The 27,263-nt window shown below is 43.6% G+C and overlaps 1 protein-coding gene across 1 annotated transcript in view; it reads left to right on the top strand.

The window, feature by feature from the left end:
• Positions 1-26,958, top strand: part of LOC124594129 (juvenile hormone esterase-like) — a 68,190-nt gene extending 41,232 nt beyond the window's left edge. Inside the window, exons 7-10 of the mRNA XM_047132486.1 lie at positions 2,339-2,511; positions 7,570-7,723; positions 8,765-8,900; positions 26,537-26,958. Of these exons, the coding sequence (XP_046988442.1) occupies positions 2,339-2,511; positions 7,570-7,723; positions 8,765-8,900; positions 26,537-26,699 (626 nt within the window). The 3' untranslated portion in view covers positions 26,700-26,958. The remainder of the gene's footprint in view (positions 1-2,338; positions 2,512-7,569; positions 7,724-8,764; positions 8,901-26,536) is intronic.
• Positions 26,959-27,263: the final 305 nt, after the last annotated feature.

The following is a 27,263-nucleotide window of genomic DNA, read 5'->3' as shown; positions in this document are numbered from 1 at the left end:
TCTGTAAATATATTGAACTTTAGGAGAGAAAGACTGCAATCCTGTCTTACAACCTTTAAATGCGGAGCACTTCGTTCTTAGTCTTCCCTCTTGTTTCTTGTACGTATTCTACATTGCTAGCCCTTCCTTATAGCTTAAACCTATTTTTCTCATAATTTCGAATATATTGCACGGTCTTATATTTTTTCTATAGATCGACAATTTATATGAACGGGTCTTGAGTTTTCTTGAGCCTTTTTTCCATTATCAAGAGCAAAGTCAGAAAGGCGTCTCTGGTGGCTTTACCTTTCTGAAAGCCAAAACTATATTCATTTAACAGCTCTTACAATTTCTTTTTCATACTGTGTGTTATTCTTGTCACGAACTTGGATTCATAAGGCAGTAAGCTGACGTACGATAAATCACATACTGTTCTGCCCTGCCTATATTCGGGTTTGCATAGACGACATTATTCCAAATGTCCATGGTATATCAGCGCATTCGTAAATTCTATACATCAATTTGAATCGTAGTTTGGTTGCCACTTATCCCCGTTGACATTCGGAAGGAAGACATCCTTACCTGATCGCAATTCAGTTAAAGCTCTGTTAATCTCTAATACTGAACCCTGCCCCCCCCCTCCCCCAAGGATGTCTTCCATTTAGACTCACATTTATTCTTCAGTCACGTAACCAAACAAGTGCTCCCTCTTGCAGGGGACTTCAATGTTCTCATTGAACCTATTTGCTCTCACCTCTGCTTTTAACAGTGGAATTCCAGTGGCACTCACTATGTTGCCGTCCTCCATTTAATTTCAAAGAAAATTGTTTTGACTTTTTCTTATTCTAAGTCAGATCGACCGAAAACCACTTCTTTTTTTTTCGATTTCATCACATTTTTCCACAGTAATTTCACCTGGGCTATCCCGCACACCATATTTATTTCATTCCTAAGTCGATTATTTTTATATGTACGTCTCTTTCACAAAGTAATCTTTTTACTTCCTTCTGTTAGCCGGCCGCAGTGGTCTCGCGGTTAAGGCGCTCGGTCCGGAACCGCGCGACTGCTACGGTCGCAGGTTCGAATCCTGCCTCGGGCATGGATGTGTGTGATGTCCTTAGGTTAGTTAGGTTTAAGTAGTTTTAAGTTCTAGGGGACTGATAACCACAGATGTTAAGTCCCATAGCGCTCAGAGCCATTTGAACCAGAGCCATTTGAACCTTCTGTTGTTGACAAGTTGAAGCAGTTCTTAGCAATTACCTTTCTTGTACCTATAGGGTGACAAGTATTGATGTATCTAACATAAAAACCTTTTAACAGCTTGCGTCAGGGCACTCAAACTGCGTGGCCGCGGAAGCAAGGCATGATGGGAATTAGTGTGCTCACGCGCACGCGACTTCTTGCTGTCATTTGGATGGGTTCCTCAGTAAGCAAAATTGGTGCGTTTGGGGGACTGTGAATGCTCATTTCACTATCGAGAAGTCTCTTCACTCTCAACGGTTGACTGTATGGTGTGCAATGTCTAATCACGCAACAATCGGTGCGATCTTCCATGATGGCACGGTCAGAACCGAATTGTACGTGAAGGTTTTGGAATATGGTATTATTCCCATTAACCAAAGTAATCCAGATTTCGACAAGATGAGGTCCGTGCAAGACGGAGCTCGACTCCACCGAAGCAGGAGAGTGCTTTATGTCTTGGAGAAGCATTTTGGTACCGCATTCTGGCTCTGGGGCACCTAGAGGCTACTGGCATTGCCTTCGATTGGCCGCCATAATCTCCGGACCTGAACACATGCGACTCCTTTCTCTGAGGCTCTATTAAAGAAAAGGTGTACAGCAATAACACAAAAACAATTTCTGAGCTGAAAATAGCCACTCAGAAAGTCATGGACAGCATCGATGTTCCGATATATCAGCAGGTCACGCAGAATTTCACTATTCGCCTGCGCTTCATCATCGCCAATGATGGCAGGCATATCGAACATGTCATAACCTAAATCCGAATATCTGTAGTGACGTTTACATGTTGAATAAAGTGTGTGCACTCAGTAGGTTGTAACTAACATACGTTTTCTTTCACATAGTTCAATAATTGTCTCCCAGTATGTTAGTAGTCCAGCTTCATTGACTGTTTTATCACTGAGTTGTTATCCTAGTCTACGTTTGCTCTTGAATATATCTTACTATTAAATACATGATTTCGGAGCTCTATCTGTGACCGATGTAATCAAGCTGTAATCGTCCCATCACTCCGAACCTTTCCCAAATACATTTCCTGTCTCCCTCTGTGAAAGATTACTTCATTGCTGTCATTTGTAAAGTCCACTGCATGAGAATGTTTAACTGCTTCCACCAGAACTGACGGAGAACAAGGGAACTATGCGGGAGCTCAACACAAACTTCCAGAGGCTGTTGCCAACTGACATTCCTGTTAAGAGGGAGGAACGCATCATCGTTGCTCGAGACATTAAGAGGTTCTACTTTGAAAATCAACCTCTGGAAGATTCAACCATCGAAATGTATGCTGATGTAAGTCCAACGTAGTTAGTATAATTAATTTCTTCTTTCCTTAGACAGCTCTGTGTATAAATGTATGTATAATTTTCCTGCAGCCAAACACACTCAATATCTCGCAGGGAATTTTTGAGAAAATAAGCAACATTTTGTTTGTAGCAAAATGTTTTTGAAAGAAATAACACAAAACTGTAATGTGGCCTCGGAGCTTAACATAATGAAACAGTGGAAGCGAACACGTTTTATACACCAAATATGACATCTACCAGGAGAATGAAAAAACAATTTCTCTGTGTTTGTACATGGCTAATTTGTACCCTACAGATTGAGAACGTATTCTGAAGCCACAGAATTATGCTGCTCACCGCATAAGCGAAAAAATAATGAGGCAAATTAGAAAACATACACTTCATTGAGAACGTTCAAAGTATCAAACCAGGAAACTGATGATCTAAGCGACAATAAGAAAGTTGTTACAAGCTGATTCTTCGAAAGAAGGTAACAAAAACCACGCTATCTCATTCTGGAACCACGAAATATACTCGTATTTACATAAATATCACCGTTACCGGTTTATAACACATATGTTTACCTTCGTTACATTTTTTTATGTTTATGTTAGTTGCCTGTTTCTTGCAGCTACTAACAACAGCAATTTTAAAATAAAGTTAACTGCTACCTGCAGACAAATTGTCGATTCACAACTGTTAACGGCGCTACTTGTGTAAACAATTAGCATTGCTTAACATGGCTGATTGCTGTGTTCTTCTGTGTAAGGATCAACTTATTTTTGTACACAGCCACACTCTGAAAAATTTCTGCGGTTTCTGAGAAAAAAAAAAAAAAACAGAAAGTAAGTGTTTGTTGAAAGCGCCATTACTACTGAGGCCCCCCGTTATATTTGCGATAACACAAATACAGAAATACAACATTAGGTGTTTAGCTAGTACAAATGAAATGAATGAGTTACCACTTCTGACGTCTTTTTTTTTTTAATTTTGGAACATTTAAAATAATAGCGTATCTAATCATCATTTAAGTTTCACAGATTCTTAAAAAGATCTGTAATGAAATTTTAACATTTCACCTTACAAATTCATTATGTAACTTCTATAATATACAACCATAGCTTGGCTCAAGGATGTCTGATAGACTTTCACCTTGGTTTGTCATCTGGATGAAGTCAATGAGCATGCAACAGTGTATAGGGAACAGAGAAGCACCGAAGAACGCGTTTTGTGAAAAGCTCTTCATATTTATTGGAAGATCGTCATCAATTATATCTATTTTATTGTTTGTTCTTTACTTCCGCTCAGAGACTTTGTAACTAAAGACTTCTCTACATTCCAAATGCACAGTTCCTTCGCCGAATAAATATGGTTACAGTTTTAAATATGTTACGTTTGTCTTTCTTTATGAGAGAAGTTACACATGTCATTCCAAACTAATACCTTTAGCAACAAGAATGGCACAGTGTTAGGAGTGAGTACAAGCTTTGAGTTTGCTGCAAGAAGCCACAGTACTACTGTAGTATGGATAACAAGTGCATCACAGTATGGGTGCAGCAGTTGTAAGTGTGAACTATGCGCAGCATAACGTCGGAATTGAACACCGATTCGCCGTACAATTCTGGCGGTATATGGACCAAATATAGTGTCACGCACAGGCATAAAGAAATGGCGCCAACAATCTGACGAAGTCCGCAAAGACATGGATGACGCTTATCGCCAAGGTTGGCCATCGAGATCGACCAAATACGTTAACGACCAGGTAGTCAAATCGAGTTGCTGATTCGCAACGGACGCAATTTTCAAACGATGAGGACGTTAACACAGCGTTTCTCGAATGGCTCCGTGAGAAGGTTCCGACCGTCGGTTACAGCTACTTTGAGACAATGTTGTGATGTATCTCTGTGAAAGTTACTTGATCTCCTTTAGCAAAATGCAACTTGCTTTTTGAAGTGACCTCGTAATTTCCTTTTAATTAAACAACCTCCTACTGATTTTGAAGCTTTTCTGTATGTCCTGTCTCTTCATCTTTCCTGAAGTACTAAACCCAAAATATGCTTTGCATGTTCCACTCTGCCCTGCAATATCGTCCTTCTATTGTTACTTCCAGTAAATTCCAACTTATATTATCATGGATGCCATGGAAAATTATAAAGTAATTCGGTGGGGATCCCCTATGCTGCTATCTTATAAATAGTACACAATAAAAGCTTGAGCTTCAAGTCGATCCTCAAATGGTTTCTCTGGTTTCCTTCACTTTGCACAGATGTAAATTGTTGACGCCAATAAGAAGTGATCCAATTCAATACCCTTTCCTCGACAAACTTTAGTGGCTACAATATGTCCAGGAGATCCCTCATTTATTATTATAGAATTTATAATAGATCTATATCCTCTTGATGAACAGGTAAATTTGTGAATATTTTTCTTCCTAAATAAATTATTACTAATTTTTGCGTGATTAAATGTAGCACATTCTCGAAGTATTGTTACGATATAACGCAAAATACACAACTCTGAAACCACACTCAGAATTATGGGAGCGCTTTATTAGTAATATTGAGCACGATCTACATGGCATAACAACTACCACCTATAAAGTGATGAAATCACTCAACAGACAAAGAAAGGATCGTAAGTATGTGGTAATAATATAGGACAGTAGGGGCAAGTAGCTCATTATAAAAAATTATGGTATGATGATAGTCTAATCCAGATATTACCTGAACTTAATTGTATGAAAGATCTAGACGGTGATGATTTGGGAGGAAGGAAGGTAGACGGTGATGATTTGGGAGGAAGGAAGGTATATATATATATAAATCCCGGTTTTAGGAAGGTCAAAAGGTCCTATACGTATCTGACACTGCAATTGAATACGACTTTAAAACAATCAAAACACGTTCATAATATCTGTCGACGCACAATGTCGCTTGAGAATGTGAAATGATGCGCGACGGTCTAAATTCTCAGGGATATGGCATCGCAAGGACGGCTGTAGGTGATGCATTTTATTTCATAAACGTCAGATATTTCTAGTACCTTTACCTTTCCTAAAACCAGGCTGTTCCTCATACAACAGATCCTCAGAATTTAGACCGTCCTGCATAATTTTACGTTGTCAAGCGACATTTCATATCGACAGATATTATGAACGTGTTTTGATTGTTTTAAGGTCGTATACAAACGCAATGTCAGGTGTATCTAGGACCTCGACCTTTCCTAAAACCGGACTTTTACTCGTATAACAGATCCTTGGTTTTATTTTACATATATATGAATGAAAAAGGAAACTATGGATGGATCCGATGTATGAGGAAAAGCCTTGTTTTAAGGAAGGTAAAGGTACTAGAGAGCTTTGACAATTATGAAATGAGATGCAACACCTACAGCCGTCCTTGTGACGTCATTTATTATATGGCTACCAGTTTCGGTGCTTCAATACACCATCATCAGGTATATATATATATATATATATATATATATATATATATATATATATATATATATATGAGCATTTACATTGTCAAGCGATATTTTATGTCGACAGATATTATGAACGTGTTTTGATTGTTTTAAAGTCGTATTCAAACGCAATGTCAGATATGTATAGGACATTGACCTTTCCGAAAACCTGGCTTATATATATATATATATATATATATATATATATATATATATATATATATATAGAGAGAGAGAGAGAGAGAGAGAGAGAGAGAGAGAGTCAGTATCCAGGATGCATGAGTTGTTGAACCGATTGTGCTATAGTTCTCGCACTCTCCCCATGCTGTCTTCCGGATGGCGTGGACAATATTTTTCTCAAAAGTCATTTAGATGGCACTTCCAGCAATGACTTAAGAATTCCAAAGGCAGATTTTCTATTCCTTCTGCCTTATTTGTTCGCAAATCTTCTTAAGCTCTATTAAACGCTTCTGAGGGATCAAATACGACCTCCTTATCGACGCCAACTTCTTCTTTTGTCATCAGACACTTCCTCCCCTCGCAGAGCGTCTCAGTGTACTGTTTCCACCTGCCCTGTGTCGCCTGTGTGTTTCACAACTGGATTCCTAATATCTCTTAAAGTTGACGACCAGGCCTTTAATTTCACCGATGACTGCTTTGACTCTTCTATAACCTGAATCTGTCCTTCCGGCGACCAGATAACTTTCCATTTTTTACACTTTTGATGCAGCCAATTAATTTCCTTCCTAAGTGACTTGTATTGCAGTTTTACTTCGTTTTCATGAATATTTTTACACAATGAAAGCAATTCTTCGGTTATCCATGGCTTCTTCACAGTTACCTTCTAGTTCCATAGCTTCCTGTCCAACGTCTGGTATCTCCTTTTTAGGGATGTCCATTTTTCTTACTCTTACCTGCCTACTGAGGTGTTCATCAAGAAATTATCTACGCCATCAGGCAACCTGAAATTCACTTCAGCGTTAATCAGTACCTCAGTTGCCATTTCTCTACACATCGGCTCTTCGTGGCCAGGGTAAGTAGTGCAACTGGCAATGAGAGTACGTTCTCTCTCTTCCTCTGTAACATAAATAACAAGCAGATTGCAGCTTATGAATTGTTTATATCAATCATATTCTTTATATTCAACGAACACTAGCTCCTAATTTATTTTTTGTACGATTATTGGTGCGTATACCTCCGATCACGGAGACCTCTGTCGAAAGTCTCTAAAAAGATATTTCTGTATTTCTTATGTGACGATGTTTTTGTGTTTCATAGCACACAAAATAGTGTTTCAACGTTTCACTAAAATTCAAAGAACGTTTCATTGCGTGGGACACGATACGTGGGGGCTCGGCACTTTCACTGCCACCACTGCGTAGTAACGCCTCACGACCCTCTTCCGCGCCACTGTTTTCTTTGGTTTAGCCTAAATGAAAGAATGCCACACTTCCTTTCGAATATGTTGATAATGAATAAAGTATCGTTTTTAGCCAGGACTACAGAATGAACATATAATCCTCCAAAATTCTGGCAGCTGTACTAGAGCTTACGAATGAGGTTGATGAATCTAAGTCTTAAGACCTTTCTCTTGTTACAGCTGCGCGGTGACATCGTCTTCTATTACCCTGCCCTTGTGGCGGCACGGGTGCAGTCTGCAGTCGCCGGAGCACAGCCGGTGTATTTCTATCACTTCGACGTCGTCACCGATCTCAACATGTCCAAGAAGATCTTAACTAAAGAAGACATTGCAGGTAAACAAATAATTCTGGACATGAAAATCTCCTAACATTTTTCTAGCACAAATTACAGAATATCGAAGTCCCATACTTGATCGAAGTATAAGAGGCGATCAGAAGGTTCCCGATAGAATGCCGTGCACTCCAGAATCGGTATGCTGAACAGGAAAATTTGCCATGACCATGATCCAATTTTCCAACCGATGCACCAGGTTCAAGATATCCGTTTGGTAAAACAACGTGTCCTCCTGCGCTAAGAAGTCCATAACTGCCTGCTGCACGTCCGCCTCCGACAGGCATTCAAGGCCCCTTATAAGGGACCGAAGGCTTTATGATCATGTGATGGGGTATCAAGACTGAAAGACGGGCGCTCGAGTGTCGAGTGTATTGGAGAAGGCTGGCTTCCAGATCGACCGACATCTTATGTCAAATCGCGTCCAGCACTGAACATGGAGCACCATTCCATAACGTTGGTTCTCGACAGCCATGCTGCCTCCATTCTTCATTCTCCAGTGCATACCTAACGGTGTTTGTCCCCCGGCAGCCAAGAAAAGAATAATAGCCCGTTGATCCCGTTAGGACGCACTTGTTAATAATGTCGAAATTATAGCTGTGAGGACGGTTCGTGAGTCGTACTTGGGTAGCTCAGTTGGTAGAGCACTTGCCCGCGAAAGGCAAAACTCCCGAGTTCGAGTCTCGATCCGGAACACAGTTTTAATCTGCCAGGAATTTTCATTTCAGCGCACAATCCGCTGCAGAGAGGAAATTTCATTCTAGAATGTCATCATAATTCACGTTTTCACATTTATCTCTCACACGTCGCAAAGTCACGAATGTCAAAGTAATCTCCCGCATATTTTCCAGTGCTTATATATCCGAAATGAAGTGGCGCTATGATGCATACACGCTGCAGGAGTGCCCTAAAGGGAAACTTTTTGATCATCTTTATAAAAAGTTACAGACGTAATTGTATGATTTTATGTTGAACCACTTTTAAAGAAAATAAATAGTATATTATCTAACAGACCCTGCAGTGATAATTGATTATATTTATAGGAGCCTCTCATGGCGATGACGTCGGCTACTTGTTCTCGGGAGAAATGTATAAAGACGTACCCAAAGGACCAGAAACGGTGGAAGGAAAAGTAATAGCGCGTATGACCCGTATGTGGACGAACTTCGCCGCTAAGGGGTAAGTACTGTAGCTGAATAATACTATAACTTGCGATAATATATCTCTGTCGTTCTATACTGTAGATGTGGCTATTCTTCATCAACTCGACTTACACAATGACAAAGTATTTAGTTCTGAAATAAAATAAAAACACACTTGTCAACATAAGAACTGAAATACGTAATAACAAAGGTACGTAAACTCGTCGTACAAAACACTTGTAATCCCCTTAACAGTACACGCTGGTACTTTTTGGAGCAGAATTGTTTATGTTCGGTCATGTGACCATCCAGTACAGGTGTAAGTCAGGGCAGTGTATCGCGGTGTACGTGCTAGTCAGTTGTATGGGATCAGAGCAGTGAGATCGGTCGACGTGATGATGTGACTAACTTACAGAGGCCATATAGCCTAGACTTTCCATGACTATACAGCGAATAAAGTTGGCCGATTTGTTGGTGTACCACCTTGCACCGTCTATCGTAATAGCTAGGTAGGACAAGTCTGCTAAATTTCCATGAAATAATGGATCACTTTCGTTGCGCCTCCGGGGTTGTAAACTTAATTATTCCAAGGATCGTATAAAGAATTTCAACAGCATTCAGAGCATAGTTGTTTCTTATTGGTCAGTGGGTCGCCTGCGATTGAAAATGGAAAAAACCAAATTTCGTGCTGTTGTTAAACATTTTCGTTTGAGGGTGTGATCTGCTGTACAACTACAAAAGAACTGGATGAATTTCAGAGTCTGCAACATCACTAAAGACCATTTACTTTTCAATCAACAAATTTAAAAGTGGTCGGAAAAGCACTGAACACGAAGCACGGTCCTTCTCTCCAGTTGTGATCACCGAAATGTAAACGGTTGACAAAGTCAACGATAAGATAACGCAAGATCGCCGAATAAAAATCCGTGTGATTGCTGAGGCTGTAGGCATCGGTACTGAGAGAATGCATAATATCCTGCAAAGAGGATTGGCAATGAAGAAGATGTGTGCGTGGTGGGGTGCCGCGATTGCTAACAATCGATCAAAAGCGCATCTCACACAACAATTCAGCAGAATATCTGGCGATGTTTAATCACAGTCCACAAGACTTTTTGCGTCAGTTTGTAACTGCTGATGATACATAGATCCATCATTACTTCAAATGGCTCTGAGCACTATAGGACTTAACATCTATGGTCATCAGCCCCTAGAACAGAACTACTTAAACCTAACTAACCTAAGGACATCACACACATCCATGCCCGAGGCAGGATTCGAACCTGCGACCGTAGCAGTCGTGCGGCTCCGGACTGAGCGCCTAGAACCTCCATAATTACTCGCCAGTTTCCAAACAGGAGTCAAAGAAGTTCACTGAAGAAAGCAAGGATCATTTTTTGTCTGCTAGTAGAGTGTTTAGGTGTCTACCACTGGTTTCTTTTAGTTGTTTGGATTTCCAGGGAATAATTCTCTAGAATACATGGAAATATACAGAAACCTTTCTAAACTCTGTTCTTCATTTTTTGATCTACTGAAACTTGCTTTGCCTCAAAGAAGACCTAGATGGGCACACAAAAATTTGCTCTTTTTCCAGGATAAATCACCATCCTATACATCAGTGATAATAGTGGCGGAAGTGCCTGAAATGGGCATTAAATTGGTTCCTCATCCACCCTATTCACTAGAGCGCCAAGCAACTTCTTCTCGTTCCCTATCTTGAAACTTTGGCTTATTGGGAACATACACTCCTGGAAATGGAAAAAAAGAACACATTGACACCGGTGTGTCAGACCCACCATACTTGCTCCGGACACTGCGAGAGGGCTGTACAAGCAATGATCACACGCACGGCACAGCGGACACACCAGGAACCGCGGTGTTGGCCGTCGAATGGCGCTAGCTGCGCAGCATTTGTGCACCGCCGCCGTCAGTGTCAGCCAGTTTGCCGTGGCATACGGAGCTCCATCGCAGTCTTTAACACTGGTAGCATGCCGCGACAGCGTGGACGTGAACCGTATGTGCAGTTGACGGACTTTGAGCGAGGGCGTATAGTGGGCATGCGGGAGGCCGGGTGGACGTACCGCCGAATTGCTCAACACGTGGGGCGTGAGGTCTCCACAGTACATCGATGTTGTCGCCAGTGGTCGGCGGAAGGTGCACGTGCCCGTCGACCTGGGACCGGACCGCAGCGACGCACGGATGCACGCCAAGACCGTAGGATCCTACGCAGTGCCGTAGGGGACCGCACCGCCACTTCCCAGCAAATTAGGGACACTGTTGCTCCTGGGGTATCGGCGAGGACCATTCGCAACCGTCTCCATGAAGCTGGGCTACGGTCCCGCACACCGTTAGGCCGTCTTCCGCTCACGCCCCAACATCGTGCAGCCCGCCTCCAGTGGTGTCGCGACAGGCGTGAATGGAGGGACGAATGGAGACGTGTCGTCTTCAGCGATGAGAGTCGCTTCTGCCTTGGTGCCAATGATGGTCGTATGCGTGTTTGGCGCCGTGCAGGTGAGCGCCACAATCAGGACTGCATACGACCGAGGTACACAGGGCCAACACCCGGCATCATGGTGTGGGCAGCGATCTCCTACACTGGCCGTACACCACTGGTGATCGTCGAGGGGACACTGAATAGTGCACGGTACATCCAAACCGTCATCGAACCCATCGTTCTACCATTCCTAGACCGGCAAGGGAACTTGCTGTTCCAACAGGACAATGCACGTCCGCATGTATCCCGTGCCACCCAACGTGCCCTAGAAGGTGTAAGTCAACTACCCTGGCCAACAAGATCTCCGGATCTGTCCCCCATTGAGCATGTTTGGGACTGGATAAAGCGTCGTCTCACGAACGCTGGTCCAACTGAGGCGCCAGGTGGAAATGGCATGGCAAGCCGTTCCACAGGACTACATCCAGCATCTCTACGATCGTCTCCATGGGAGAATAGCAGCCTGCATTGCTGCGAAAGGTGGTTATACACTGTACTAGTGCCGACATTGTGCATGCTCTGTTGCCTGTGTCTATGTGCCTGTGGTTCTGTCAGTGTGGTCATGTGATGTATCTGACCCCAGGAATGTGTCAATAAAGTTTCCCCTTCCTGGGACAATGAATTCACGGTGTTCTTATTTCAATTTCCAGGAGTGTATTTTCATCACATCAGGAAGTGATAGTTGCAGTCAACGAGTATTTTTGCAGTCAACTATTATTTTCAGAGTTTGACAGAACGTATTTTTCCTGTTGGATGGAAAAGCTGGAGCATCGCTGTAACAACCGTATACCCCTCGAAAGAAACTATGTCGAGAAGTAAGGAAAAATGTTTACGAAACAAACTTTTTTATCAGACTTATCAAATCACCTTCGAACTAAGTATAGCCATGTAACATGCCGTAAGAGCAGTGGGTGTATAAAAATCCTAACGAACCTAGACCGGAGACATGTGTTACGTCTTACTACTGATTCTCGGTTTGAAACCCGAAAGGAATTGCTGCTATCAGTGAACGCAGCCCCAAATCAACCAGTTTTCGAACGATCATTGCGAAAGAGACTGCGTGGGAAAACTTGGATTCAGGTTCCTCGCAAATGACCAGTGCTTCCAGCGGCACTGCATGATAGCCAGCTGGAAGCGTGCTGAGTGGTCCAAAGAGTTGAGATTTGGCCCCATTTCAGATGATTTAAGGTGATGAATGCACAGAAAGCTCGACGGAGTGTTTATTCCGCAGTGGGTGGAGGGCTGCGTTTAGGTTGGGGATGATTCTGTGATGCTAGTGAGAGTTAATTTCGTGAACTTGAGCCAGGTTATTTATTTTAACACTATCGGTGACAAGGTGGTGTCCATTCTTCTACATCTTCATGATGAAGACGATACGGACACTCCCGTCTTGCAGGTTGACAGCAGCCATGTACAAAGGCCTGAACACCCAAGTTCCTGGTTTGACAAACATTACTGTATTCAATCACACCTAGACTTGCCCGCTAAATATTATAACGTTACACCCGCTGTGGGATGTCCACGACTGCTGTCAGATACAAGTGGAGCGGATTTATTCATCATGAAAAATACGATGCACAAATTCACTCCGCTTTTATTTGAAAAATCCTTTATTTCGGTAAAGTGGTACACGTGGCCCAGGTTTCCGGATGTGAATCCCACCTTAAGGCGCTTGATTGAATACGAGAATATCGTGCCAGTTATGCAAAATATCCTACAAATTTATCAAGTAGCATGTGAGTTGCCATGCCGGTGAGGCATAACAAGTTACTTTGAGTCAAGCAGAACCACACCGGGTAAACGGGACCATATAAGTGACCAGCCCAAAAAAGGTCGTGGACGGCCAGCCAGTCCGCTCAACAGACTACCACGCCAACGGCAATGAGAAGCCTGAGTACACATATACGTCAGAGAGCGGTCGCCACCGTAACTAACGCCAAGGGTGCGACGGACAACCGAAGTTGTGAAAGTGAATCCGAACTTCCCCTCTACTACCATCGTCAAACCTAGATCTATATACCAAACCCCTGACGGTACGGCATAAGGCAAGGAAAAAGAGGATTATGATGAACTGAAGATTAAGGTCGAAAAAAGTACCAAAAAGTACCAAATTAAGGAGATGGGACCTGGATAACTCTAAGGAACCAGAGATTGTTCTGAGAGTCAAAGGGAACAGTAGGCAACGAATGACTGAAACAAGGGGAAGGAAGACAGCAGAAGATGAATGCGTAGCTTTCAGAGATGAGATAGTGAAGGCAGGAAAATAAGTAAACGTACAAGAACTAGCATAATCCCTTGGATACAACAGTGAGTACCGAACTGATGAAAGAAGAAAAGACGAAAATGCAGCAAAATAAGCAGCCAAAAGAGAACACATACGTTCCAAAAACAGCGGATTGCTATAGGAGTGAAATGGTTAGGCAGGAATGGTTGGAGGACAAGTGTAAGTCTATAGTAGAAAGACAGATGCCCCTAAAGGGAAATTAGAGAAGCCTTAGAGAAACGAGAATCTCACGAAACCAGAGGAAAAATCATGCTACGCTGAAAGGTGGAAATAACATATAGAGATACCATGCAAGAGAAAGGAACTTGGAGCCAACATTATAGACAGGGAAGAGGAAAGTGGTATGGGATGGGAAATGTGATACTGCAAGAGGAATCTGACAGAGTGCTACAAGCCCTAACTCGAAACAAAGCTTCTGCAGCAGACGAACTTCCCTCAGAACCACTGATGCCCTTCGGAAAGTCTGCCATGGTAAAACTACTCCACCCGGTATCCAAGCTAGATGAAACAGAGGAAATACTCTCACACTTCAAAAATTATGTTAAAATTGCGAATCCAAAGAAAGCAGGTGCAGGAAGGTACGACTATTGCTGAACTATCAGTCTCATAAGGCATGGTTCAAAATACTGACACAATTCAATTATATAAAATTGAAAAACTGGTAGAAGCCAACCTCAGGGAACATCTGTTTGTGTTCGGGAGAAATGTAGGGCCATTCATCCTAGAAGATAATGTCAACTAGGGAAACCTACCTTCATACCATTTATAGACGAAGAGAAACTTTTTGACAATATGTTCTGGAATGGGCTCTGAAGTACTGAAGGTAACAGGACTAAAACACTGGGAACGACAGATCGTTCAAAACTTTAACAAAAACCAGAATGCGGTTATGATTTGATGGATGTGAAAGGGAAACCGCTGTTGATTAGAGAGTGGGACAGTATTGTAGCCTATTCTCGATGTTACTTAATCCGTGCACTGAGCAATCAGTAGAGGAAAGAAAGGAGAAATGTGCAGAAGGATTTATTCAGAGCAAGAAATTAACGTTTTGAGGTTTGTCGATGACAATGCAGTTCTGTCAGCGACAGTGAAGGGCTTGGAATAGTAGCTGATCATAGTGGTTAGCGTCTTCAAAAGAGATTATAAGATGTACATCAAGAGAAGTAAAACAATGATAATGGAATGTAGCCGAATGCAATGCTGAATGAATTAGGTTAGGAAATGAGACACTAAGACAGTGGCTTCACTCTCGGCGTAAAGTGGGACCCAACCCTCAGCGAACTGAAAACCCAACCTTGGCCTTGATCAGCTTTCGCGTCAACTGTGGCGGTGCAAGCATTGATGGACCAGAGTTTGAGCCCGTCATAAGTCTATCGCGTCCTCTACCATTCCATCCGACGCGAAGTGCGACCACGTTGTGAGGGAAGGGACCAGGAGCGATAGAAGTATAAAAAGGGTATAAATAGTTATAGCGAAGACGCCCATTCTACAGCTATCACCTAAGAGTTACGGCAAGGTACGCAGTCGAGATATCGTGTTACAAAAAGGACTGTATACACTATAGAGCAATACAAACGTGCTGAGATCACTCGCTGCATGTCGTCCACTGAACAGTCACGACGCATTTGCTCCAGTCTGTGCCAGTCGCTGATGGCTCCCTTTTCTTGTACATTTTCTGCGAGGAAGCACTGCACATTTTACCTGTTCCAAAAAGCAATCACAGTTGGGTGTAACTCAGTCTACGTCTACATCTACGTCTCCCATGGATACTCTGCAAAACACAATTAAGTGCTTGTTTCATCGAACCACCTACACAACTCTCTATTATTCAATTCTCGTATAGCGCGCGGAAAGAACGAACACATATATCATTCCGCGTGAGCTCTGATTTCTCTTATTTTATCGTGGTGATCGTTTCTCTCTATGTAGTTTGGTGTCAACAAAATGTTTTAGCATTCGGAGGAGAAAGTTGGTGATTAGAATTTCCTTGAGATGATTCTGTCGCAAGGAAAAACGCCATTCTTTTAATATTGTCCAGTCCAAATCATGTATCATTTCAGTGACACTCTCTCCCATTTTTCGCGATAATACAAAACATCCTGTTCTTTTTTGAACGTTTTCGATGTACTCCGTCAGTCATATCTCGTAAGGATTCCACATCACACAGCAGTATTCTAAAAGAGGACGGATAAGCGTAGTGTAGGCAGTCTCCTTAGTAGATCTGTTAATTTCCTAAGTGTCCTGCCAATAAAATACAGTCTTTTGTTAGCCTTCCCCACAACATTTTCTGTTTATTCCTTCCAATTTAAGTTGTTCGTAGTTGTAATTCCTATGTATTTGACTGATTTATGGTGCAACCAAAGTATAACAAATTCCCCTTTTAGCACTCATGTGGATGACCTAAAACTTTCCATTATTTAGGGTCTATTGCCAATCTTCGCTCCATTCAGATATCTTTCTAAATCGTTTTGCAATTTGTTTTGATCTTCTGGTTACTTTATTAGTCGATACACGACTGCGTCATTTGCAAACATCCTAAGACCACTGCTCAGATTGTCTCCGATATCGTTTATATAGATAAGGAACAGCAAAGGGCCTATAGATCTAACACTACCTTGGGGAACGCCAGAAATCACTTCTGTTTCACTCAGTGACTTACCGGCAATTACTACGAAATGTGACCTCTCTGACAGGTCCGGCCGCTGCCTCGGGCATGGATGTGTGTATGTCCTTTGGTTAGTTAGGTTTAAGTAGTTCAAGATTCTAGGAACTGTTAACCTCAGATGTTAATTCCCATAGCACTCAGAGTCATTTTTTTCTCTGACAGGAAATCAAAAATCCAGTCACATAACTCAGACGATATACCATAAGCATACAATTTCGCTACATGGCGCTTGTGTCGTACAGTGTCAAAAGCCTTCAGGAAATCCATATACAGGGTGGTCCATTGATCGTGACCGGGTCAAATATCTCACGAAATAAGTGTCAAACTAAAAAACTACAAGGAACGAAACTTGCCTAGCGTGAAGGGGGAAAACCAAATGGCGCTGTGGTTGACCCGTTAGATGGTACTGCCATAGGTCAAACGGATATCAACTGCGTTTTTTTAAATAGGAACACCCATTTTTTATTACACATTCGTGTAGTACGTAAAGAAATATGAATGTTTTAGTTGGACCACTTTTTTCGCTTTGTGATAGATGGCTCTTCAATAGTCACAAACATATGGCTCACAATTTTAGATGAACAGGTATGTTTATTAAATTAAAATACGTAACTTAGATACGTTTGTCATTTTATTTCGATTGTTCCAATGTGGTACATGTACCTTTGTGAACTTATCATTTCTGAGAACGCATGCTGTTACAGCGTGATTACCTGTAAATACCACATTAATGCAATAAATGCTCAAAATGATGTCCGTCAACCAAATGCATTTGGCAGTACGTGTAACGACATTCCTCTCGACAGCGAGTAGTTCGCCTTCCGTAATGTTCGCACACGCATTGACAATGCGATGACGCATGTTGTCAGGCGTTGTCGGTGGATCACGATAGCAAATATCCTTCATCTTTCCCCACAGAAAGGGGGACGTCAGATCCAGTGAACGTGCGGTCAATGATATGGTGCTTCGACGACCAATCCACTTGTCATGAAATATGCTATTCAATACCGCTTCAACCGCACGCGAGCAATGTGCCGGACATCCATCATGTTGGAAGTACATCGCCATTCTGTCATGCAGTGAAACATCTTGTAGTAATATCGGTAGTACATTACGTAGGAAATCAGCATACATTGCACCATTTAGATTACCATCGATACAATGGGGGAAAATTATCCTCCCTCCCATAGTGCCGCACAAGACAGTAACCCGCCAACGTCGCTGATGTTCCACTTGTCGCAGCCATCGTGGATTTTCCGTTGCCCAATAGTGCATATTTTGCCGGTTTACGTTACCGCTGTTGGTGAATGACGCTTCGTCGCTAAATAGAACGCGTGCAAAAAATCTCTTTCTCTTGTGCCCAGTGACAGAACCGTACACGACGTTCAAAGTCGTCGCCATGCAATTCCTGTTGCATAGAAATATGCTAGGTGTGCAATCGATGTTGTTGTAGCATTCTCAACACCGACGTTTTTGAGAATACCGATTCTCGCGTAATTTGTCTGCTACTGATGTGCCGATTAGCCGCGACAGCAGCTAAAACACCTACTACATCTACATCTACATCTACATTTATACTCCGCAAGCCACCCAACGGTGTGTGGCGGAGGGCACTTTACGTGCCACTGTCATTACCCCCCTTTCCTGTTCCAGTCGCGTATGGTTCGGCTGAAGAACGACTGTTTGAAAGCCTCCGTGCACGCCCTAATCTCTCTAATTTTACATTCGTGATCTCCTTGGGAGGTATAAGTAGGGGGAAGCAATATATTCGATACCTCATCCAGAAACGCACCCTCTCGAAACCTGGCGAGCAAGCTACACCGCGATACAGAGCGCCTCTCTTGCAGAGTCTGCCACTTGTTTGTTAAACATCTCCGTAACGCTATCACGGTTACCAAATAACCCTGTTACGAAACGTGCCGCTCTTCTTTGGATCTTCTCTATCTCCTCCGTCAGACCGATCTGGTACGGGTCCCACACTGATGAGCAATACTCAAGTATAGGTCGAACGAGTGTTTTGTAAGCCACCTCCTTTGTTGATGAACTACATTTTCTAAGCACTCTCCCAATGAATCTCAACCTGGTACCGGCCTTACCAACAATTAATTTTATATGATCATTCCACTTCAAATCGTTCCGCACGCATACTCCCAGATATTTTACAGAAGTAACTGCTACCAGTGTTTGTTCCGCTATCATATAATCATACAATAAAGGATCCTTCTTTCTACTTCGGCATCATCATTTGTTGCAGGCCGTGGTTGACGTTTCACATGTGGCTGAACACTTCTTGTTTCCTGAAATAACGTAACTATCCGGCGAATGGTCCAGACACTTGGCTGATGTCGTCCAGGATACCGAGCAGCATACATAGGACACGCCCGTTGGGCATTTTGATCACAATAGCCATACATCAACACGATACCGACCTTTTCTGCAATTGATAAACTGTCCAGTTTAAAACGTGTAATGTATCACGAAGCAAATACTGTCCGCACTGGCGAAATGTTACGTGATACCGAGTCCTTATACGTTTATGACTATTACAGCGCCATCTATCACAAAGCGAAAAAAGTGGTCCAACTAAAACAGTCATATTTCTTTACGTACTACACGAATAAGTAATGAAAAATGGTGTTTCCTATTAAAAAAAACTGTTAATATCTGTTTGATCTATGGCAGCGCGATCTAGCGGGCCAACAATAGCGCCATCCGGTCTCCCCCTTCAAGCCAGACGAGTTTCGTTCGTTGTAGCTTTTTCGTTTGACGCTTATTTCGTGAGATATTTACCCCGGTCTCTATCAATGGACCACCCTGTACACGTAATCGGTCTGAAATCCCTTGTCAATAGCATTCAAAACTTCATGCGAATTAAGAGCTAGTTTTGTTTCACAAAAACGATGCATCCTAATTTCATGTTGACTGTGTGTCAATAGACCGCTTTCAAATGGTTCAAATGGCTCTGAGCACTATGAGACTTAACATCTGAGGTCATCAGTCCCCTAGAACGTAGAACAACTTAAACCTAACTAACCTAAAGACATCACATATATCCATATCCGTGCTCGAGGCAGGATTCGAACCTGCGACCGTAGTGGTCGCACGGTTCCAGACTGTAGCGCGTAGAACCTCTAGGCCACTCCGGCCGGCTAGACCAATATCTTTGTGGTAATTCATAATGTTCGAAGACAATATACACTCCTGAAAATTGAAATAAGAACACCGTGAATTCATTGTCCCAGGAAGGGGAAACTTTATTGACACATTCCTGGGGTCAGATACATCACATGATCACACTGACAGAACCACAGGCACATAGACACAGGCAACAGAGCATGCACAATGTCGGCACTAGTACAATGTATATCCACCTTTCGCAGCAATGCAGGCTGCTATTCTCCCATGGAGACGATCGTAGGGATGCTGGATGTAGTCCTGTGGAACGGCTTGCCATGCCATTTCCACCTGGCGCCTCAGTTGGACCAGCGTTCGTGCTGGACGTGCAGACCGCGTGAGACGACGCTTCATCCAGTCCCAAACATGCTCAATGGGGGACAGATCCGGAGATCTTGCTGGCCAGGGTAGTTGACTTACACCTTCTAGAGCACGTTGGGTGGCACGGGATACATGCGGACGTGCATTGTCCTGTTGGAACAGCAAGTTCCCTTGCCGGTCTGGGAATGGTAGAACGATGGGTTCGATGACGGTTTGGATGTACCGTGCACTATTCAGTGTCCCCTCGACGATCACCAGTGGTATACGGCCAGTGTAGGAGATCGCTCCCCACACCATGATGCCGGGTGTTGGCCCTGTGTGCCTCGGTCGTATGCAGTCCTGATTGTGGCGCTCACCTGCACGGCGCCAAACACGCATACGACCATCATTGGCACCAAGGCAGAAGCGACTCTCATCGCTGAAGACGACACGTCTGCATTCGTCCCTCCATTCATGCCTGTCGCGACACCACTGGAGGCGGGCTGCACGATGTTGGGGCGTGAGCGGAAGACGGCCTAACGGTGTGCGGGACCGTAGCCCAGCTTCATGGAGACGGTTGCGAATGGTCCTCGCCGATACCCCAGGAGCAACAGTGTCCCTAATTTGCTGGGAAGTGGCGGTGCGGTCCCCTACGGCACTGCGTAGGATCCTACGGTCTTGGCGTGCATCCGTGCGTCGCTGCGGTCCGGTCCCAGGTCGACGGGCACGTGCACCTTCCGCTGACCACTGGCGACAACATCGATGTACTGTGGAGACCTCACGCCCCATGTGTTGAGCAATTCGGCGGTACGTCCACCCGGCCTCCCGCATGCCCACTATACGCCCTCGCTCAAAGTCCGTCAACTGCACATACGGTTCACGTCCACGCTGTCGCGGCATGCTACCAGTGTTAAAGACTGCGATGGAGCTCCGTATGCCACGGCAAACTGGCTGACACTGACGGCGGCGGTGCACAAATGCTGCGCAGCTAGCGCCATTCGACGGCCAACGACGCGGTTCCTGGTGTGTCCGCTGTGCCGTGCGTGTGATCATTGCTTGTACAGCCCTCTCGCAGTGTCCGGAGCAAGTATGGTGGGTCTGACACACCGGTGTCAATGTGTTCTTTTTTCCATTTCCAGGAGTGTATGTTAGAAAATCGTGCTGCATATCGACTTTAATGAAATGGGCCTGTAATTAAGTGGATAATTCCTACTACCTTCCTTCAATACTGGTGTGACCTGTGCAACTTTCCAGTATCTTTGGGTACGGATCTTTCGTCGAGCGAACGATTGTATATGATTTTTAAGTATGGAGCTAATGCATCTGCATACTTTGAAAGGAACCTAATTGGTATGCGGTCTAGATCAGAAGACTTTCCTTTATTATGTGATGTAAGTTGCTTCACCACACCGAGGACATTCGCTTCTACGTTACACATGTTGGCAGCTGTTCTCAATTCGAATTCTGGAATATGTACTTCATCTTATTTTATGAAGGCATTTCGGTAGGCTGTGTTTAGTCACTCTACTTTGGCAGCACTGTCTTCGACAGGATCTCCATTGCTATCACGCAGACAAGGCATTGATTGTTTCTTGCCGCAAACATACTTCGCATATGACCAGAATCTCTTTGGATTTTCTGCCACGTTTCGAGACAAATTTTCGTTGTGGAAACTCTTATAAGTATCTCGCATTGAAGTCCGCGTTTAATTTCGAGTTTCTGTAAAAGATCGCCAGTCTTGGGGATTTTGCGTCTGTTTGTAATGTTTATTTCTTAGTCTCTGGAACAGTGTTCTGATCCGTTTTGTGTACCAAGGAGGAACAGCTCCGTCTTTTGTTAATTTATTTGGTATAAATCTCTCAATTGCTACCAATACTATTTCTTTGAATTCAAGCCTCATCTGGTCTACACTTATATTATTAATTTGGAATCAGTGGAGATTGTCTCTCAGGAATGCGTCAAGTGAATTTTTATCGGCTTTTTGAATAGGTTTCTTTTTCGATTATTTTTGGAGGATTTGGGGGTTACACTATTCAGTCTCGCTACGACAACCCTGTGTTCATTAATCCGTAAATCCGTTTTGATGCTCGTTATTAATTCAATATTATTTTTTGCTAAAAGGTCAAGTGTGTTTTCACAATCGTTTACTATTCTCGTGGGCTCATGAACTTTCTGCTCGAAATAATATTCGGAGAATTAGTTTAGCACAATTTCGGATGATGTTTTAAGCATACCTTCGGACTTAAACATGTATTTTCGCCAACATATCGAGAGTAAATTAAAGTCACTACCAACTATAAACGTGTGAGTCTGGTACGTGTTTGAAATCAAATTCAAGTATTCTTTGAACCTTTCAACAACTGTATAATCCGAATTGAGAGGTCGGTAAAAGGATCGAATTATTATATTCTCGTTGCTAACAATGACCTCTGCCCATACTAACTCACAGGAACTATCTACTTCATTTTCGCGACAATATGAACTACTTCTAACAGCAACAAATACGCCAGCACCAACCGTGTTTAGCCTATCCATTCCGATCGCTGTTAGGTTCTTCGCAAAAATTTTGGCTGATTTTATCTCCGGCTTTATTCAGCTTTCAGTGCCTATAACGATTTGAGCATCATTGTTTTCTACTTGCGCTTTGAGCTCTGGTACTTTCCCAACACTGCTACGACAATTTGCAAATGTTATACCGATGGTTCCTGTGTCTACGTTCTTCCTGTGTTCGGCCTGCAGCCTTTGTGACTGAAGCTAATCTAACCTAAAAAACACCCAGTCCACGCCACTCAGCCCCTGATACCCGTATAGCCTCCTCCTGCGTATGGTGAACATCTGACCTATTCAGCGGAACCCGAAACTCAACCACCCTTTGACACAAGTCGAGGAATCTGCAGCCTAAATGGTCGCAAAACCGTCAGAACCTGTGATTCAGACCCTCCACTCGGCTTTGTACTAGAGGTCCGTAGTCAGTCCTGTCGACTATGCTGCAAGTGGTCAGCTCTGATTTCATCATGCAAGCAAGACTGGCAGATTTTACCACTTCTGTTAGTCGCTCGAAACCAGAGAGGATCTCTTCTGATCCAAAGTGACACACATCATTGGTACCGACGTGAGTAACCACCTGCAGTTGGCTGCACCCTATGCTCTTCATGGCATTCGGAAGGACCCTTTCCACATCTGGAATGACTCCACGCGGTATACACACGGAGTGCACATTGGTTTCCTTTTCCTTCTTGTCAGTCAAGTCCCTAAGGGGCCCCATAACGTGCCTAACGCTGGAGCTCCCAACTATCAATAATCCCACACTCTGTTTTGGTCCGGATCTAGCATGCTGATAGGTTTCCTCTGGGACAGGCGACAGAATCTGGCTCAGTAGCAGTGCCAAGCACAGACAGCACCTGGAACCTGTTTGTCAGACAAACCCGGGAGACCTTACGTGCGGCCGCCCGGCAAGTCTTTCGCCACCTGCTAAGCCCCGTGGCGACCTCCCACTCGACCACAGGACTCAACCTCTGTGCGAGCAGTAACTGGACTGGCCACCGGTGTGGACCGATCGGGGAATTAGGACGTCCTGGACGTCCGTTGGATCCCCACGGCCGGTCCACAGTAGTGGCGCACATCCACTGCAGCTTCAAGCTGTGTAACCGAAGTCATCACAGCCTGAAGCTTAGAACAAAGTGTCACCAACCCGGCTCGCATCAGCACACAACAATCGCAGATACTGTCCATACTAAAGGAAAACTAAACTATGCAGATAAACGGACTATCGGCACGTGCTACTGTACTATAGGCCCTGAAGAAAAGGCAGGAACTGTGTCTAATAGCTTAGATTAATATGCAGAGATTCAAAAACCTAACTACCTAAGCACACAGGTGAAATTAAGTAATTCGCGTCTAATTAGGATCTGGTAGTATGTCACAAAATCGGTTTACTTTCCGACACAAACAAAAACGCGAGAACTGTGGCTATTAGATATTCAATAAACACGCAGAAACTCAATAAACTAAACTATTAGAGCACACAGATGATTTTATAAAATTCACTCCTGGCTAGGAAGTAAAAGTCACGAAATCGGTTACTTCTCTGTTGCTGCTTGTGTCTCGCCTGGCTACTGGTGCCTGACTGCATTTCCTTGTGATGATTTCAACTTCTTGGCGGTGACTTATTTTCTTCAAAGACGAACAAAAAAAAAATGGCTCTGAGCACTGTGGGACTTAACATCTGTGGTCATCAGTTCCCTAGAACTTAGAACTACCTAAACCTAACTAACCTAAGGACATCACACACATCCATGCCCGAGGCAGGATTCGAACCTGCGACCGTAGCAGTCGCGCGGCTCCGGACTGAGCGCCTAGAACCGCTAGACCACCGCGGCCGGCTAAGACGAACACTTTGCCACTTTGCATAACTACGTAATATGTTGGAGGAGCCTTACCCGGTTCTGTTCAGCCTTCATATTAGTCTCGATAGTGATGAGAAGTGTCCGATACCCAGCGTGGTACCGATCCAAAACGTGAGTGTGCCATTTTCCAGCTGAACTGTCGTACTGCCTGCCTGAGATGTGCATTAGAGCCTTTCTGCCTTCCTGTAATATTAGACGCCACAATGTTTCGAGTGGAAATATTGACAATAATTTTGTATTTTTTTATTGTTGTTTTGCTAACAGACATACGTAAGGACAAGTGTCCTTACTAATACTGAACAAACACACACGCACACACACACACACACACAGTCACACACACAAAGAGAGAGACAACAGGAAATGTTGCCTCTACTCTTCAATCACCATACAATATGTCAAAGGCCGTGCCGAGGCGGATACACCGGTTGTCGTCGGATGGTTGCAGTTGCGCCCCGCCGGGCGTGGCCAGCACCATCCTGATACGCACCGCGCTGTTGGGACAAACGTGGTGGTGGCGTGGTTTTCCTGATCGCCAGTGTCCTGTATTAAACTCCAAACTTCTCCACAGTGTATTGTGAAGTGAGGGCACGCAACACTGTTGGTGATCTGTACGTCGGATGGGGGCGTTAAACTTGGCAGGCCATTTGGTACCATTCGAGAGGAGTAGACTTTGTGCTGGCACCAGGTTCCACCTACTAGCTCCTCCCATCATCACGAACACGACAGTGCACTACACATTCACACCACTGCAGTCATCAACGCCTAAAAGACACACTTACATACACAGTTCTCACAGTTCGCGAACAAAATGTATCAGCAGCCGCGGAGAATAGGAAAAACCTTTCCAGTCAGGCGGCTGAACCTGAGCTTCTCGGTCCCACACCCATAAATGCCAGGCGACTTAACTTTTGCTTTACCAAACAAGAAAGAATCTTTACTGTTAACAAATGTATCTTGCATTTTCCCCGTTACGGGCAAATTCTAATGAATCGAAGTAATATATTTCAATTCCACTGACAATTAAATCATGGCTAGCGCGAAGCGTATATTTTATGTGAGCGTAATTACTCGAAAGCCTTCCGATTTGAGAAGCAACTTTAACTGATCCATACTCAATTTTGAATCAGGAAATAATTTCTTAAACCTTTGGTATAATTTCGAAAAAATTGTTGTAAATGTTCCAATGTTACCGTAAAACTTTCCCCTTTTTCATGAAAAATTTGACGCTGCATTGTTGCCCCTTTGGATCAGAAATTATTAAGATCTAACTTGTACTACCCTTGACTCAAAATACAATATCTCGGAAACTGAACGAAGCCGGCTGGTGTGGCCCAGCGGTTCCAGGCTACGGTCGCAGGTTCGAATCCTGTCTCGGGCATGGATGTGTGTGGTGTCCTTAGGCTAGTTAGGTTTGAGTAGTTCTAAGTTCTAGGGGACTGATGACCTCAGAAGTTAAGTCCCATTGTGCTCAGAGCGAAACTGGACGAGGTTTCCTCAGTGAGAAACAGAGCCCTTATTCTGGAGGTTGTGGCGGATACTGAACTCCAAACTGCACGTCGCTATGACGCTTCATTTCCATTCCTTTTAAACTGTGTGGACAGAAGTCACGGGATAGGTGGACCAGATAGAAGATGTGCTGCGTATGACAACCAATTGTGGGAGTTGGATCCAGTGTATGGTGCGAGTGTAGACATGCTATGTCAGTGATCTGTTCCAGACAAATGGGTAGTGACCATAAAAGCACATCGCTAGGTATCTCAGACTAAACGTGGGATGATAATCGATACAAGACGCGTGGCTCATAGCATTTCGGAAGTAATACGAGAATTCTTGTTTCGTAGGTCAACAACATCTAGAACGGATTTTCAACACCGCAGACAATGTTTCCACTTATAAACTGTCAGACTAGTAATTTGCGAATAGACATGACGTCACGTCCGCATTGGATACCAATAGATTGCCGCTGATTTGAATGTGTGGTGTCAGGAACCCATTCCTACTTAGATGAGGGACATATGCGCTGCATAGGAATTAGCAGTCGCCATCCAACCCGTGTCCTCAAACTCAGAGAATAGTTACAGAGAGGGCACCAGAGAGGTTAACGCATCCGTCAAAATGGCGGATAACCATGAAGCTCATCGGCTCTCTTTGCAAGTGACGCAGCGGAGACTTTTAGGATTGAACCTAGTATACCCGTAAACAGTTTTCTGGTCAAATAATGAAGGTCACCACCTTTTCTTGCCAGATATCTACCCTTTCTGTTTACGAATTCGTTAATGTCACGCCATCTTGCTTTATTCAAATGCATATTGTTTGTCTCTGTGTTGTAACATTTATGATTATAATTTTACAGGAATCCAACACCAGATCCTGATGATCCCATGCTACCTGTGACATGGACTCCATTCAAGAAAGACAATCGCTACTACTTGAACATCACAAAGGATGGACTGAGTGTCGAGAAAGACCTGCACAAGGAAAGAATGGATTTCTGGGACAAGCTCTACAGACAGTAAAAGCATGATTGTGCTGAAGACAAACACCATGAATTGTGCTGCTACGCATTGCAACGTTCCCTAGACTCAGAAGTAACTTAACTGATTTATTGAGTGCGGTATCAGATCCATTTGTACATGTTGCAACCAATAAACAAAGTTCCTACTGAGGAAATCTCAGGTCAGCAAATAAAAACTCAGATTATGACAAAACAAAGCAAGTATTTCAGATCAGTTAATAGAGACACTGTCTGTGCTGAATAAAGTTCTTCAAAAAGTAGTAAACATGTTTATTGTCGTATCCTTTCCAGAAGTACAGCGCGTCGTATAACCCAAAAATCTATAACGCCAGCTAACGAGAACTGGTCAGCAATCTGCCAGGCCGACAGTTGGCTTAACTGTTTTCTATTCCCCCTTACAACCAACAAACCAGACATACAAATAACTGCAGTGTGGAAATAAACACGTAAAAGACAAAGCAGGATGCACTGGCGGATGGTATGTGAATCTCTACGACTCAGACTAGTATGATTTGACGTTGTGTCAACTCAGGGACGGGGAAAAAAGGGAAGACGAGCGGTCAGC

The sequence above is a fragment of the Schistocerca americana genome, chromosome 2 (assembly GCF_021461395.2).
Source record: "Schistocerca americana isolate TAMUIC-IGC-003095 chromosome 2, iqSchAmer2.1, whole genome shotgun sequence".
Lineage (NCBI taxonomy): Eukaryota > Metazoa > Arthropoda > Insecta > Orthoptera > Acrididae > Schistocerca > Schistocerca americana.
This window is presented reverse-complemented; position numbering and strand designations above follow the sequence as displayed.